We start from the raw sequence: 13,738 nt of genomic DNA, 5'->3' as shown, positions 1-13,738 counted from the left end.
ATACAGAGTGTTTTTATAAATTTTTTTATTCAAAAAATTAATTTTTTCAAAAAATTTTACGTTTTTTAGAATTAAATTAATTATAATTTACATTTCCAAGTCCTCGGTGTTTTAAGATGACACTAAGCGTGAATTATGATATCATACATCCTTTCCAGGATGTCTTGTGGCTAAGACACACCTTGGCCGTTTTGTGCGAGGGCGTACTTCCCTCGGGTGTGCGTAAAGTCGCGCCCAGTAAAGAATAATACAAGTGGGAGGAAGTCACTGCGTCCTGTTCGGTTGTGTGCGCTGCGGATAGCAAACAATACATATATCCATTATGTTGCGCCGGCATTAGAACAAGCGGGGCGAGGGGTAGTACGGGGTGCGGTAACGCTAAAGGATTACCTTGTCGCCTATTCGGCAGGACTAGGCGCACAGGAGGCGATAGATAAACCCCGGCAATAATTATTATAAATTGTCATTTAGCCTATCGCATCTATCGCATCCCCAAAAGACAGATACATGCAGACACTGGGGTTAAACTCGAATTCTAGTTTCAACTCTGCAATAATACAGATTGATCTATGTTTCGCTTGCTATTGGAAAGTGATTTTTACTTGGCGAGTAATAAAAATGTGATTTTGATTTTTTAAGGATTCTGAAAGTCCTTGTGGGATTTTTGTGTAAGCGAAAAACTGAAACTGAAAGCGGAACATTTTCCGTTGAAGTAATTACAACGGGAGTTTCGTTTCGGTGAGGAATTCCCAAAGTTCAAATAAATGTATTTTTCGTCGGTTTGCTGTAGAGAAAAAAATTAGAAACACGAGCTGTGCTTCTGTTGAAGTTAAAGGAGAAAAGCAGTTTCACTTGTTTCAATGCCACGTTTCGTTTCATTTAAAAATCAGCTAACCCCTTGGTGGAGGTATAAGCGGAACTTATTTGTCTTCAGGGGGTATTAAAATACTCCCGAAAATCCTTTGACATTTATCCTAAAATCTTTAAAATCTTTTTTTGAAAATTTCGTTATGTTGATGTTTAGACTGCGTAGACTGTTTTGAGATTACGTTAATGTTTAAGATAAACTCGGCCTCGGGCGTTGGCTCCAGTTATCACTAATGCTAATACCAGTAATGATGCAAAGGTTGCACGAAGTATGAACTCCCTGCAGGACTAAGAATATGAGGTGGAAGCTTGTGCGCTTAGCTTTGCCTTCGGCTTGAGAAGGTGTTGATTTCATTAAGTGCTAGACAAACTAATATGCGGACTCGGATATAAATTACTGAGCACACAACATTAACTATATTTGCGTGCACACTCACAGTTGCGCGGCGAACAGGAGACGGGTTAGGGGCGGCAGGAGATGTTTGCGTAATGTATATGTATTATTGCAGCGTTCGCAAAGTTTTAGCCGAGTAACTCGATCTATAATAGATCAGTGATTTTGGGGGAATCGAAGGCTGATGATTATATTAGGGATTATCAGAGTTTGTTCAATTATTTTTGATTGTAGCATAGATAATAATTATTTTGGAGAATACGAGTTTATTTTGAGTGGCAATGAATTTTTTGGGAAAATTGAATATTTTGCGATAAATTTGTGTTTTTTTCTTATTTTCTGAATAAATTCGAAATTTTATGAAGATTTTTTGCGTATATTTGCGAAAATAATGTAAGAAATTTATTTAAATATTATTTTCTTTTGAAAAAACAAAATTATCAGTAATTTTGTGTAAAAAAGAAATATTTTTAAGAGAATTTACGATTTTTTTCGTTTTTTTGGCTTAAACTTAGGGTTTTATGTAGATTTTTACTTACCTTTTGAAGAACAAGGTACGAAATATTAGAAATGAGTTTTACTTAAGAAAGACTTGAAAAGACTTAAAATTTTGGTAAATGTCTGATAGTTTTGGAAAAATTACTATTTTTTGCTACTAGAAATAAAATATATCATTAAGTATCGTTGAAATTAAATAAATTTAAAAGAAAATTACAATTCTCTTTTATTTTGCTTAAAATTAATATGATTAAAACAAAATTTTGTGATTTTTCTCATTTTTTTGAAAAAAAAAAATTTTTTGGAGTGGTTTAGGTTGAAAAAATTATACACCATCCAAATTATTAAGCAATATTTAATTTTTATTTATTCTTTATTCCATTCGTCGTTTCCTGGATCATCATCAAGTTGTTTATTTACTTATCCTAATCATAATCATCAATATCTCGACATTGTTCACGTTGATATTTACATTGGAAATCATTCAGTTACATTCTTATCCTAATTCATTTAAGTATTAACAAATTTACCAAAACCAATAGAAACAGTTTCATGAAAAATTAACGTTTCACTAAACTAAACAATAAATTCCTTCGGTCTTGCAAAGGATTACAAGGATTATTATTACAATATGTTTGTTTGTCACAATTGTTTGATGATTTATATTTATACAATTTTTCTCTTCACGCACGTAATGTATATATCTACAAATTGATTTGCTCTTGTTCTCTTAGTTTCTCGTTCATTCATTGCGTTATTTAACATTTTTTAACATTTGTCATGACGTCAAAACTTGATAATTCATACCAGTGGCTAGTAGCGTAATGTGTAATGTTCATCTAAGGAATAAAGCATCACCATTTTCAGCTCGTTTGTTTATATTTCTCATTAATTAACACAAAATCACTACGTTTAGTTTATGATTTCAATTGTTTCTTCTTTTGTTGTATTGTTTTTGTTTGTTTTGAAGATTCAGTCATTTTTTCTGTTAGTTTTCACTGTGTTTTTGTTTTATTTAGTTTTATATCTTGTTTGGTATGCCTTAAAATTAGTTTATTACAATTAACAGTATGTTTTTATTTATATTAAGGGATACTTTACATGATAGGTTATTTTACATGATATATAACGATGACAGTGTGGCCATTTCATCTCGACTATGATATGTTTTAATTTTTGTGTTTTTATGACGTTTTTGTTTGTTTTGTTTTGTAGATTTAGTTTTTTTAGGTTAGTTTTGCGTTAGGTTAGGTTAATTTAATAATGTTATTTTGATATATTTTACACGTTTGATGATATGGCTAATTCTGTTGATGCTGTAGGTCCTGAAAGTCCTGTATGTCCTGAAATATTCTTAAAATTCTTGAAATCTACCTCAGTGCTGCTTCCAGCTGTTTGCCTTGTAGTGGACATCTCTGTACATACTCGGACATACTTTTCCAGTCTGCAAAAAATAAAAGAATTGAAAAATTGATTAAGTAGAGTTTAATATCAGGGTAATTATTTTTAATAGTGAAGAATTTGGTTATTTTTGGGGCTTCTTTGTGGTCATTTGAGACTTGAATATGAGATAGTATGTTTGTTACTCTATGGGGCATAAACTACTGAATGAAATTGGATAAATTTTAGTGTTGTGATACTTGTGACATAGGACAATAAAATAGACCGTTTTTTGTTTCCAAAAAATAGTTTAAAGGGTGTAAAATCATAAGTGAAAATTAATGTGAACATTCCATCACAGTTATAGTTATATAATTTAATCCTAGATGGCAATTAATTGGGCTATTAGTTGTTTTTATTTCTTAAATCAAAACTGAAGGTCTTTTCTGAAAGTTTTTTCTTTAAAATAATAATAATTTTAATGCTTTTTGCTAAAATCCTGATAAAGTTTAATTTTTTGGGAGGCAATCTATGATCATTCATGCACAGAATGTTTGATGCATTATCCTGTGATCCTGCAATCCAGCGATCCTGTTTACAGGCTTATTATCGGCGTGTTTGGACAGCTGTTTGTCGATGATTATCGATAAACGGATTAACTGGTTTAATGTCAAATTTATCTTGAATAGTCCCAGATAGTCCTCTATTGCCCTGGGACTATCCACCCCGATTATTCCCCCAATTTAAAAAGCAAAATAAAAGCCTGAATGAGTCAAGTTTTCGGTGAGTTTGAGTTCTTTGAATCTCACGGAATGTCTCTTAATAAGTATTATTACCTGTGAAAATTGCCGGCAATTAAGTTAACGCGAATGCAAAATTGTCGCCTGTCGTGCGGCAGGTTGAGCAGGATTATGCGCGCTGCTAATTTTGTATAATTTCGAAACCGAACTGTACGAATCTGGGGGTGAATCCTGCAGCAGATCTTTACTTTGTACTTTATACTTTATACTCGGTGGGAACGAGACAGAGAGTAAGGAGAGGTGCATGCGTGAAATTAGTCCAACAGGACGCAGATGACTTGCAGGAAAACTGCGACTTTATGAGAAGAAATGCGGGAATAACTGCAAATTGTGCAGAGATCATTTTACGGCTTAGAAAAAATACTGAATGTTTTCATAGTAAAACTTAAATTATTATTAACAATAGATAATTAATTTAACATTGGATTAATGTTAAATAAATTTAATTATTTTTTTTTATTTTTGAAATGAATTTAAGCACTAAGTCTGAAAGTTTATTTCATATGCATTCGCGCAGATGGCACCGACTTCCGGTTTCCGTTTTCGTTATCTTGGCACTGCTGCAGTGCACTTTGCGCCTCGCAGCAAATCTCGTTAGATCGTCTCGACCATTATCTCAATTTGCAAAGCGGAAAATGTGACAACTTTAAGTCATTATGAGTAAATTGAAAAGATGCAATCTAATCATGACATCCTTGTGAGAAACACTCGTTTTTCTCGTATAGTTTCAGGTAATTTGATAAAATCAACTCACAGAAGCACTCCAGTGGAAGGTGCGAGAAAATTACACGGGAAACTATTTCCTAATGAAATTCTAATCATAAATGCGGTGCGCCCAGGGACTATCAAGGACCATTCAGGGTCAAAAAGTTTCGAGGGGCTAACTTTGTTTGCGCTGGCTTGCTTTGAAGCACGCAATATTTGGCGGCGATATTTGAGTGATCTGATAGTGAATTTTCGGCGACGCAAATATTAGCAGGTCCTTGTCCCCTTACCTCGCCGTGATGTTTGACGTTGAAGTCGATGTTGGTCCGCACGGGCCGATGGTGGAGTGGCTGCGGCGGCCGGAAGTTGTTGCCCAGCGGCGCTTTCGGATGCTTGGCGTCGCCCTGCATCAGTCTCCTCAGTCCTAGCATCTGTAAAAGGGGTTGAATTTTGATTTCATTACGTTAATTAATCAGATAAAGTACAATGACGCACAGAAATTTCATAAAAATTGAATTTTTTGTTATGTGCTTAAAATGAGATTTATTGTATTAAATGGGTTTTTAAAATTGTTTCTGGTAATAATTCATAGTTTAATTTTCAGTTTTGCGTGGAATATGCGCAATTACAAATTACACCTATACTTAACCCTCATTTTTCATTCATTTTCGCTGAAAATTCTGGCATCCAGCCAGCTTTTTAGACCGTGCATAGTTTTGTGCTAACAATTTTGTTCGTTTTCTTCCTTTTTGCCTGCTTCCTGATTTTTCTTGGCGTTTTAAAACGATTAGATTGATGACTTTTTACATTATGCTCATAGGTTTTCGTTTCTTTTATATTTTCTAACTTATATTAAGTGACAATATCATCAAAACACGCTAAACGATTAATTTGTCATCGATACAAATTAACTAATGAAGTAATCTTGATGATTAACATCTTATAAATTTTTTTTGAATTTTTTTGTAGATTTATCGATATTGTAATAGTGAATTAGTAATACCGATTCAGTTGATTAACACGTTGTCTGTTTATCACTAGACCGCAAGGCGTGGTGGCAGCGTCTGGGGGCGGCGTGCTTGCCAGGCTCGATTGAGTTATTGTTATTACCTTGTATCATGATAAGGGAGCGAAATGCCCGCCCGGCGAGCATAAATGATATACATATTAATAATATCCGAGCAAGTTGGCGTGTGCCTTGGACGGGGCCGGCAGATCTTTGTCGGCGATACGTTATCCTGTCATAACTGCCTTACTGCTATCTATATTTTGACCGCAGCTGGCCAAGGAACGTGCAAGTCGACCCCAACACCAAAGTCAAGACGTTGGAAAACGAATTAGGTTTCAAATTTAATTTTTGGAGATATTTTCGTCTTGTTTTGAATATTTACGAAAATAATGAGTTTAAAAATTAAATTTTTAATCCGAAAGAAATTTAAGAAATTTATTAAGTAGCCTATTTGCTTTTCCTTGGTCAAGACTATTTGTATACTGAAATTTATCAAAATTGGTTTAGTAATTTTCACTGGAAAGCGTCACAACCAAATTTGTATTCCAATTTATAATATTAATCATAATTTTGTTTCAAGTTTTTCTAGATACAACTTATTTTATACGTCTATTTTATTTATACATAAACCTAAGTGAATGTAACCCCTTAAAACTTTGACGATTTGTGTGCTCTTCTCATAAAACCCTGATTTTTTTCTTTCATGAGGGCTGCGTAAACATGCCGATTAAGTAAACAAGCATAAACGTTGAGTAAATTTAATTTGGTTGATTTTTTCGTATGCTTCTTTGTTGTTGTGTACACAAACGAACTATAAACGCTACAAATTGATACAAATATACTCTGGGTGTTTCAAATATTAAACTATTTTTTATCAAGATAACATATTGCCTTTTCTGAACATTTTCCTATTAGGAAATCATATGTTATTCGATATTAACGCGGAAATCAAAAACGTCCCTCCACACGCTTCTTCTTTTCTCACGTCCGCATTCTTCATTCTTGGCTTTCTATCTTGTTATGCTTTATGAACGCCAACGCTAGATATAGATAAAGTTCATTTTTGCCGTGGAAATGTGAAAAACATGTGCGCGAGATATTGTGGAGGCGCCGGGCTCGCATCGTCAGGATGGGCGGAGACGCGCAGGAAATTTGCTTGCGTGATTGAAGCAACTAAATTACGTTTCCTCCACGTCCAACTCGCCTTACTTCGTCATTCGTTCATTCCTACATTCGTTCCGATCTGATCGAATAGCAAAAATAAGGAAAACTCAGTTTAAACGAACACAAAAAAAAAACACACGAAGAGAAAAGTTTCGCTCTCCGAAAATAGCGTGTGCTTTCGTTTCATAAGAGTGGTTAATTTACGAACTGGAGGGACTGGCTTAATTTACAGGCTGATAATTACTGGATTTTTATTAGGATCATCCGCGATGCCTGAAAGCGTCGGTGTTGAGTCGTTATATTCGTCTATTAAAGCGAGCGCAAAAAGTTGAGTGGGGATGATTTGATGGTGCACGTTACGCGGTTTATTGCCAACTCTACGACGGTGCTCTTAGTGGTAGTAGCAAGTTATCTGTATTTTATGTGATTTTTTTTCGTGTTTTGTTGTGTGCTGGGATCGTTGGTGGAAGCTATGCATAGATTTGTCTGTTTGCTTGCTTTTTGAGGGTAGTTGTCGGCCTGAGAGTCGATTCTCATTTGCATGCATTACCCGGCGAAACAGCAAACAGCAAACAAGTGGATGGTGGGTTTTTGCAATGAATTTTAAACAGATAACAAGATAATTAATAATTTTTGAGGTAATTTTAACTTGATTTTTTTAGCATTTGGCTATGTTTTTGATTTTATTTTGTAATTTAATATTTACCTGTTGCTTGGTGATGTAAATTGGCTTGTTGAGGATCAGCCACGTGACCGTCTCGTAGCACGCCGGCATTGTCGTCGAGCCGTCGTATGTCATGTAGTAGTCCGTTTCGGGAAGTAAACCTCTTACGGAAAGTCTTTTTATTTCCATCTCGTCACCTGTAAGTGCATCAGAAACAAAGATTTAAAAATATACTATAGGCAACCAAATATACATTTAAATACTAGAAAAATATACCTACCACCATATTTAATTTTATCTAGTTGTTCTGTCAATATCCTCAGCTCTGGATTGGACAAGTCACCCAACTGAAATAAAAATAACAATTTAGTTTAAATTTGAAATTGTTTTTAGTATTTTTTCCGCTCGCGTATTTGTGTAGTAGTAGTTTTGTTGCAATATAAAACTTTCCAACGCTCACTGGATGAACTTAAATGAAAACTCTAATCGTTTCAATTTAAACTCGAGCGTTTAGTTATAATCGCGTTGCGCAAACATTCCGCGAGCAATTTTCCAGCCGGTGTGCATCAGTTGCATTCACATGCTCTGCATCTTGAGTCTTCCACATCCTGCGTCTTTGTATTCCTGCATGGTTCAATGGTTTCGGTGTGGAATTTTACTACCTGAACATGTGAATGAACAACGCTCAAGTAGGAAGATGGTTTAGTATTGTTTAAAATTGTTTTTGTTTAAAATTACATTGAGTTTCATAGGTTTTTGGACTAAAAAAAATTCTAAAAAATCAATGTTTGAGTTGCGGTATAAGTATAGAACGTGAAATTTAAAAAAATATAGTTTTTAGTCTTTTTCTTTGATTGTTTGTTTGAAGTGTATTTTATCTGTTGTAATTTAGTGTAACGCAATGTAATAACGTTGTTTTCAGAGTTAATGCAAAACACAATTATTATCAAAGTACACGCTTTAAAAATTTGCATGATTGCACGACGGCGGCGAGTCGCGCGCCGCGTTTAAAAAGTTAGACAATGGCCATTTGCATAACAAGCAGAAGGCAGCGAGGCGATGGCGGCAGGAGGCGGCAAAGTGCCGCCACTTGCGTTGATGTCTCTTTAGTTAGTTAACTCCACGACCACCTTAACGTCTTGCGCGAGTAAAATCATCCACGGTAATGTTTCTGATATAAATAAATTGCAAAAAATTGCAAAAACTGCATAAACTTGCGATGGAAATTATGTGGCGTTTACTTTTCGCTGAGGGTTTGTGGGTTACTTAATTTTTTCCGGCCTTGGAAAGCACTCGCTCGTGTCCTTCTTGTGTTTAAAGTGGTGTAGTTAATGTTTACGACGTCCTGCTGAGAAAAGGGAGAGTTTACCGCGCTCAGAGTGCCGGATGAATATTTAAAAACCGCGGTGGCCGCCTGTGGTGTGGTGGCGCGGCGAAAGTGGCGCCGCATCGAAATTGCCCGACCGAGCATAATCGCATTTGTAAACCGATGCTTCGAGGTGGAGGCGCCGGGCAAGTTTATTTCCTTCGCACACAACATTAATCACTACTTGTGTGCGCGCACTTTCCACTCTTCGGGCTTAAAACTTTAAATCCAATAAACACCGTTTTCTTACTAGGCATGTTCATGTAGTTCATTATTTTCATGACCCAACGCAAGAACTTCCCTGTTTTGTTTAGATAGAACACTAGGACTACAATAATTTATTAAAATTTGGCTGTACAGTGAATTTTTTCTGGTAAAAAGGTTTTTTTTGTTCATTTTGCTCATTTTTTTAACAAAAGTAATATTTTGAACATTAAATTAGTTAATATGAGTGTCCCAACTTGCTATTTTGCGCACTAGTTTGTAAAAGTAATGTTTTACACACTGCAAATACGAAAAAGTTGTAGTTTATGCAGTTTTCCGTTAGAAAAATTTGTTTTATGCCCAAAATATTTGAAAAAAATATTTCGCAATAATTATTAAGTAACTTTTTTATATTTTTGTTTTGAAAGTCCGATTCTGTATGTGAAAATGCCTGTTTTGTAGGTTTGCGCTTTGAGCATGTTTGCAAGTCGCGCTTAATATTTAGTTATGGGTGTAACTTCTTAAAGTTTGCCTCGGCGTCGGTGTCGGCGTCATTTACGAAGGGGTTGGGAAATGCATTATTTATTGAACAATTTTGGGCGAACGAGCGCGCGGGCCGGCCGAAGTCTTGTAGCTCATATTTTACGGCATAAGTGCTAAAAGTCAATAAACAAATATCGCATTAAAACTTTCATCGTACACCTTTATTACTTCGACTTTGGGCGGGCAACTTTCAAGCGGAGACACCCTCTCACGTATTTAGCCGTATTCACGAAACCGGAAGTAATATACCGAATATTCAAATGCGGGGGTGTGTTCATAATGAAAGCACAGCTTTAATGTACTTTTACTATTGTAAAATTATTATGATATCTTTGTTTTGCGGCTTAAATTAAAGTATAAAATTTTAAGGTTAGTTTTGTTTGATGAAACTAGTCTTAAATATTCTCGTGTTAGTTTCTGTGAGGTTTGGAGACGAAATACAAGTTTGAAGTTTATTTCACTTCACTTCACTCATGGCGTTTCTAATGAAGCAAACTAATTAACGTCCTCAAATTAATCCGCAGCAAGTTCGGGAGTTTCTTTCAGTTTCTTTGTGCGTTGGAAAGTTTTTCAACTTGTGACTTGTGTTTTTGGCTAAATTTTCATCTCCGCCGCGCAGCGATAAACGAATTTATACGTTTTATCCGCCCAAAGATCGAAAGCGATCTCTTTCTGGTCGGGGGCGGTTTTGGGGGCGCTTGGCACCCTGAGAAAATTCCTTTTTCTTTGCGTTCGCTACGTTTACCTACGTTTACCTACGCGTTTACCTCGCAACTTAACACCGCATCTTCCGCACGTTTTTATGTTCCGCTTCGGTTTTCGCGCTGTGGCGGCGGGCGACGGTGGTACCGTTAGCCTGGGATGGCTAAACCCACACCTCTCACCAACTGCTGAACGTTATTGCTTTGGCGAGATAGAACCGAGCGCGAAATGTGTTTATCTATAAATTGTTTTCGTTTTCATCCATCGGGCGGAACAAAGCGGGCGATGTGAGGGCACGGGCGGCGGCAGGCAATGAAAGCAATACGTACCTGCAGCAGGAGGGAAATGACGACGATCCCCTGAGCTTTGTGCAGCGCCTCCGAGAAATTCGAATACAGCTGTGAGTTGAAGCCGAAAATCTGGATCTGGAAAGCGAAAAAGATAAAAGTTAAATTTCGGAAAGGGTTGAGGTAGTTTCCGGGCATTATTACAAGAAAAATACTCTTGCTTATTATTAGTAATTATATGAATTATACGCTCGTTTTGAAAATTAACTTTGATTGGTCAATATTCTGGTATAAAAAAACTGATTTTTAAATTTTTATTTGCTTGATTAATTTGAAAAGAATTTTAAACACTTTTTTGGTGTAAATTTCTAGTTGAATGATAGTATAATAAAAATACTGTGTTGGATTGTGTTGGATGACAAGGAGCGGCGTCCACAAAAAAAAGGACGAAAAAGAAATCCCGCCGTAAAGCGAGTATATATCTATAATACAATACGCAATACATAATATACCATATGGCATGTTGCGGCCTGTGTTTGGCACTTCGGAAAAATACCTTTCAAGGGTTTAAAGTATCATTATACAGGATGCTAAAAATATTCCAAGTCATTTAAATATTAAAAGAACGATTTACAACATTTATTAAGACTTAAATAACAAAATTTAATTTTTAAAGTATTTGAAATTTACGAAAATATATTGCAATATATGTATAAATATGTTGTGAGATTTTTTCGTGTTATTCTTAAGGTGATATGCTTGAAAGCTTGAAACTGCTTTGAATATAACACGTTGAACGCGCATAAATAAATCATGTTTGCGTGAAAAGCAAACTGACACGACGGTGTTGAGTGAATAAACTTCTATTTTTCTTATTTAAATTTTCCCCGCCTGTTTGCACCCTTTCAATGGGTATTCCCGGATCTAACCGCAGGATTAATAGTGGTTATACTAAAATCACCATATTCTTTTCTTAAATTTTAAAACCTGATGCAATAAAATACCTACTTAATTTGAAAAAGTAAAAAAAGATTTTTTCTAAATCATGAAACAAAGCAAATGCCAAAATAAGCATGTTCCGCTTTGTAATTAAAACTCTTCTGTTTGTAATGCGTTTAAAACAGCGCACAACGAAATAATCACCTGCTGGCGTCGAATTGCTGTTTTCTTCTTAGCAATCCTCAGCAGGACGGCAGGCGGCACGCGTGGGGTGCATGGGCGTTTAATTATTAATCAATAGAGTCTAAAATATGCGGCGGCGAGTTAAATAAATTAGGGACGTTCCTCCCGCTCCGCGGGGAACTAATTACGCGCCGGCATAAATCATTCGCGGTTTTCAGGACGCGCACTCCTCGTAGGACGAGAGCAGCCGCTAGCGGCACGCGAGCTGTGGGGCTAAATTTATAATTTCGCCTGTTTTCTTTCGGCTTTCGACTTTCAACGCGCTGATTTACTGGCTCCACATTGTTCTCGCATTCGGAATCAACCCTCTTTAGGAAACCACAGAAAAAGCTGATAATTTAAGGATATATCTTAGGGATAAATCATTTTTTAACCGGTTATACAAAACATTAAATTTTCTTTAAATATTTACCTATTTTTTCATGTTAAAGTTTTGTAATAAAAGTTTTAGCCTTTGTAAAAGTTATTTTTCACTATGAAAGAAAGGTTAATATGAACAAAAAAAAATTAAATTATTTTTTTAACTAAAGATAATAATTTGTTGTGATTTAATACAAAATTAGTTTGGGAAACAATTTTTTATTGTGCAGTAAAACATTGCATTGAAGTTTTATTGTCGAATGTTATTATTTTGGACAGTAATATTTTACCTGCCTATAAAATATTTTTATCATTTACGCATGATGTTTATGTTTGTGTTTATTACCATACCTATTTTTGAATGACTGGGCGAATAAATATTGAGGATAAAACGCGAACAAAATGAGCACAGAATTAGATTTCCGCGTTTTTGCGTTTAAAGTAAAACTAACAGTTATTATTTAATTTTCAAATAATTTTAATATCTTTATGATGAATTTATCTTTCGTATTTTCTTTTAATCCTAACCGTGAAAAAAATATACAAAAAGATCCGAAAGGATTAAAATATAAAGCGATTATTCCATTCGATTAGTTTTTCTTGTTGCCTTGAACGTTCCACCGCGTTTCAATACGTTTCAAAGCGATTCAATGCCGAAATAATGGAAAAACGAAACGTCCCCAGCGAAGATATACAACTTGTTCGAAAATTATAGAAAACAAAGTGGCAGCTCAGCTATTTTATTTTCCTGCGTCTCTGACTCGTATTGAAACGATCGAATGTAATTTTCTATTGTATTTTGGGGCGTTGTTTTTTCTGTATTTATTTCTGCTTGCTAAGCTGTACAGCGAGTTCCTGGCAAAGACAACGTCGAATTTGGCGACGCGTACGTGTGGAAGGCAACAGATTTCGGCAGCACAATGAGAATAAAACCATTGCCGCAGATATCACAATTGAATGTTGAGAAATGTCGAAATTTCTATCGTTTTTATTAAATTATTGACAAGCGAGTTGCTCTTTTTTTATTCTTACTGCAAAAACAGCTGTGCTAGATGCAAAAAGAAATAAAAATATTTTGTTTCAAGAGAAATACGTTTTTGAATGCAAAGTTTTTCGAGGGTTTTTTCGCGCGAGAAAAGTTTGTGCAACAATTGAAACAAAACGTTCCCAGCTCTAGGACACGCCAGTGCAAAGTTTGACACAGAAACTCCATTTAAAATCGGCGCCAATGTCGATGCACAATGCGTTCACAACGATTTCGCATTAAAATTTGTATGATTTTTCATTCAAGTGTCATAAACAAGTTTTCCTCATGTTTTTCCGTTTTTTTTTTACAAACACGACGACAAAAATTTCTAAATGAATTATATTGTCCCTGGGGTAGTTTTGAAAATGTATTGATTAATGAATTTTGACAGCATAAACTGTTGAGGCTGTTGACGGTCCGCGAACCACACTAATCCGGTTATATGCACGCTGTAGGAGTTGCAGGATCGCAGGACTCGCGCGCAATGGCAATATGCGCGTGCATTTCGGCATGCATTAATTAAACGCGCGGCGGTTATCTGCAAGATTGCCGTTTGCGGCCGGAATGCCGCTCGATGCCCACAAAT

The 13,738-nt window shown here is 35.6% G+C and overlaps 1 protein-coding gene across 2 annotated transcripts in view; it reads right to left on the bottom strand.

Annotated features, from left to right (window-relative positions):
• Positions 1-2,100: 2,100 nt before the first annotated feature.
• The window catches only part of CARPB (Carbonic anhydrase-related protein B), a 95,400-nt gene continuing 83,762 nt past the window's right edge, over positions 2,101-13,738 (bottom strand). For both annotated transcript variants that reach the window (XM_065302795.1, XM_065302794.1), the window contains exons 6-10: positions 10,626-10,721; positions 7,762-7,828; positions 7,524-7,678; positions 4,935-5,075; positions 2,101-3,203 (exon numbers count right to left, since the gene is read on the bottom strand). In XM_065302795.1, the coding sequence (XP_065158867.1) occupies positions 3,135-3,203; positions 4,935-5,075; positions 7,524-7,678; positions 7,762-7,828; positions 10,626-10,721 (528 nt within the window). In that variant the 3' untranslated portion in view covers positions 2,101-3,134. The remainder of the gene's footprint in view (positions 3,204-4,934; positions 5,076-7,523; positions 7,679-7,761; positions 7,829-10,625; positions 10,722-13,738) is intronic.

Source organism: Atheta coriaria, unplaced genomic scaffold (genome assembly GCF_025399875.1).
Source record: "Atheta coriaria isolate IRGN ID8LTWV9N9 unplaced genomic scaffold, Caltech_Dcor_3.1 hic_scaffold_5_pilon, whole genome shotgun sequence".
Classification (NCBI taxonomy): Eukaryota; Metazoa; Arthropoda; class Insecta; order Coleoptera; family Staphylinidae; genus Dalotia; species Dalotia coriaria.
The sequence above is the reverse complement of the archived record's forward strand: the minus strand, read 5'-3'. Positions and strand labels throughout refer to the sequence as shown.